At 35.4% G+C, this 2,568-nt stretch overlaps 1 protein-coding gene across 3 annotated transcripts in view; it reads left to right on the plus strand.

Moving 5' to 3' along the window:
* The window catches only part of DNAJC13 (DnaJ heat shock protein family (Hsp40) member C13), a 123,502-nt gene that overhangs the window by 32,945 nt on the left and 87,989 nt on the right, over positions 1-2,568 (plus strand). For all 3 annotated transcript variants that reach the window (XR_001818295.2, XM_017505696.2, XM_017505697.2), the window contains exon 6: positions 1,248-1,448. Coding sequence is in view for 2 of the 3 variants with exons in the window: in XM_017505696.2 (XP_017361185.1) it covers positions 1,248-1,448 (201 nt within the window). In the remaining variant the exon portion in view is untranslated. The remainder of the gene's footprint in view (positions 1-1,247; positions 1,449-2,568) is intronic.

Raw genomic sequence — 2,568 nt, forward strand, 5'->3', positions numbered from 1 at the left:
CGCCACCATGCCCAGCTAATTTTTTGTATTTTTAGTAGAGACGGGGTTTCACCTTGTTGACCAGGATGGTCTCGATCTCTTGACCTTGTGATCCACCCGCCTCGGCCTCCCAAATGATTGATCTTTTAGTTCAGAATCAAGGTTCTGTATTCTTTGGTTAATGCAGGCCCTTTGTCTGCCTGCATAATTACTTCTATGGGACTATGTGATGCATAGATCAGTAATGTTGAGTAGACTTGATGTCCTGTGAATGTCATTGCTGACTTTAGTGTTGGGATATTAGTGGAGGTGTTCATTACTTAGTGCCTCACTCTCTTTTCTGAAAACCTACAAGATAATTTCTTATTTCAGTGTTAGAAATAGTTGTGCTCTAGAGCAACCAATTGATTTTTACCTTAAAAATTGGAATTGACTATGTATCCCACTTCATATAGATGATTAGAAAACTTTGTGGTGTTTGGGTGGGGGAGAGGATACTCATTTCACATCAGAAACTTTGTTATCCTTATTTTCTCTCTGCTTTAATTTTCTTTTGTTTGAAATTTATTTTCTTCTGTATCACATCATTTTGCTTAGCAGCCTTGATTAAACCTTTTTTCTTTTTAAAGACTGAAACTGGATAGTAAATGGATACTGACTGTTCTAATCATTTCTGATACTTAGTTACTTTAATTTGTGAAGTAATGTTATCTAAATGGAATTTTACTTGCTAATATGATGAAACTCTTGAAGATAACTTTTTAATTGTGTGATTAGAAAAGTGTTAGTTCAAATGTAGGCTTCAGCTTTTTTTGGTATGTGGAAATAAAATATACATTTATATACTGAGCCGGCTCAGGTTGTTTAAATTGAATATTGCAGCTTCCCTGAAATGTGACTTCGCTCAGTATTGAACTTGGATTTAAAGAATCCATCAGAGAAAGTGGATCTTTTTTCCAATAAAACTTTCAGAATACATTTCTATGTATGATTTCCTTTTCTTTTTATAAATTTACATAGACTTGCTTAAAATAGCATCACAAAAATACTGTAATCCAAAACCTTTGCCAATTAAAAAAGAATGTACTGTCTTCCGTTAGTGTGAACATTCTTAAACACCTCCAGACAGCTAAAATTAATCATATTTTTAACAATTTGGATAATAGCTCTAAATATTTATGATGATTAGATTTTTGCTTGTTTCAATAGTGACTGATAAATTTTATATAGTTTTATGAATATGAAAGTAATACTGTTTCTGTCTCTAGAGATACAACTGCTATAAGCATCACTGGAGTGACTCAAGAAAACCTGTAATTTTGGAAGTAACTCCTGGAGGCTTTGACCAAATTAATCCTGCAACCAACAGAGTACTCTGTTCCTATGACTATAGAAATATTGAAGGATTTGTAGATCTCTCAGATTATCAAGGAGGATTTTGTATACTTTATGGAGGATTTAGTAGATTGGTAAGTACTGTTTTTTTAAAACACACACACACATTTTAAAAAGGACATGACCATTCAAAGGAAAGCAAAGGCTTTTATACCTCATTTTGAAATTTCATTCAAGTCCTCTGGGAGGAAGAGTATAAGAGTGCAGGTTTTGGTATCAAAGATAACTCAGCTTGAATCCCAGTTTGCTGCTTTCCAAAATGAGGTGGGTGCGGATCTGTTGAGATAATTTATGTAAAATGCTTTACACACAATGGATGGCTTAGGACTGTTCAGTAAATGGTGATTACAGTTGTTACTTTTATTGATACTACTGTCTTACCACAAAGTTTCTAAGCTTTCTTTGAAAAAGTAATTTAAGTCTGGCACAGTGGCTCACACCTATAATCCCAGCACTTTAGGGAGGCAGAGCCAGGAGAATAGCTTTTGAGCCTAGGAGTTTGAGAACTGCCTGGGCAACATAGTGAGACCTCATTCTGCACAAAAAGGAGAAAAAAAAATGGAAAAGTAATTTAAAATCTTTTACTTTATAAGACTCTTTTATCCTTTGCTTAGCTGTTTATTTATTCATATTTTTTTTTTGAGACGGAGTTTCACTCTTGTTACCCAGGCTGGAGTGCAATGGCGCGATCTCGGCTCACCGCAACCTCCGCCTCCTGGGTTCAGGCAATTCTCCTGCCTCAGCCTCCTGAGTAGCTGGGAGTAGCACGCACCACCATGCCCAGCTAATTTTTTGTATTTTTAGTAGAGACGGGATTTTACCATGTTGACCAGGATGGTCTCGATCTCTTGACCTCATGATCCACCCGCTTCGTGATCCACCTGCCTCGGCCTCCCAAAGTGCTGGGATTACAGGCTTGAGCCACCACGCCAGGCATGCTTAGCTGTTTATAATCCAAACTTCAGTTTGGAATTCATTGCATGTTTTTGTTTTGAAATTCAGAATTACATGTAAGTAAATTATGGGGTATACCAGAAGCTACTTACGATGCTGAGTCCCTGTTTGTTAATCAGTAGTAGAAGCTGAAGTATAGATGACTATCTTTTTTTTTTTAAGATAGATCCTGCCTTTTTTTTTTTTTTTTTTTTTTTTTTTTTTTTTTTTTTTTTTTTTTTTTTTTTTTTTTTTTTTTTT

Source organism: Cebus imitator, unplaced genomic scaffold (genome assembly GCF_001604975.1).
Source record: "Cebus imitator isolate Cc_AM_T3 unplaced genomic scaffold, Cebus_imitator-1.0 Scaffold340, whole genome shotgun sequence".
NCBI classification, from domain to species: domain Eukaryota; kingdom Metazoa; phylum Chordata; class Mammalia; order Primates; family Cebidae; genus Cebus; species Cebus imitator.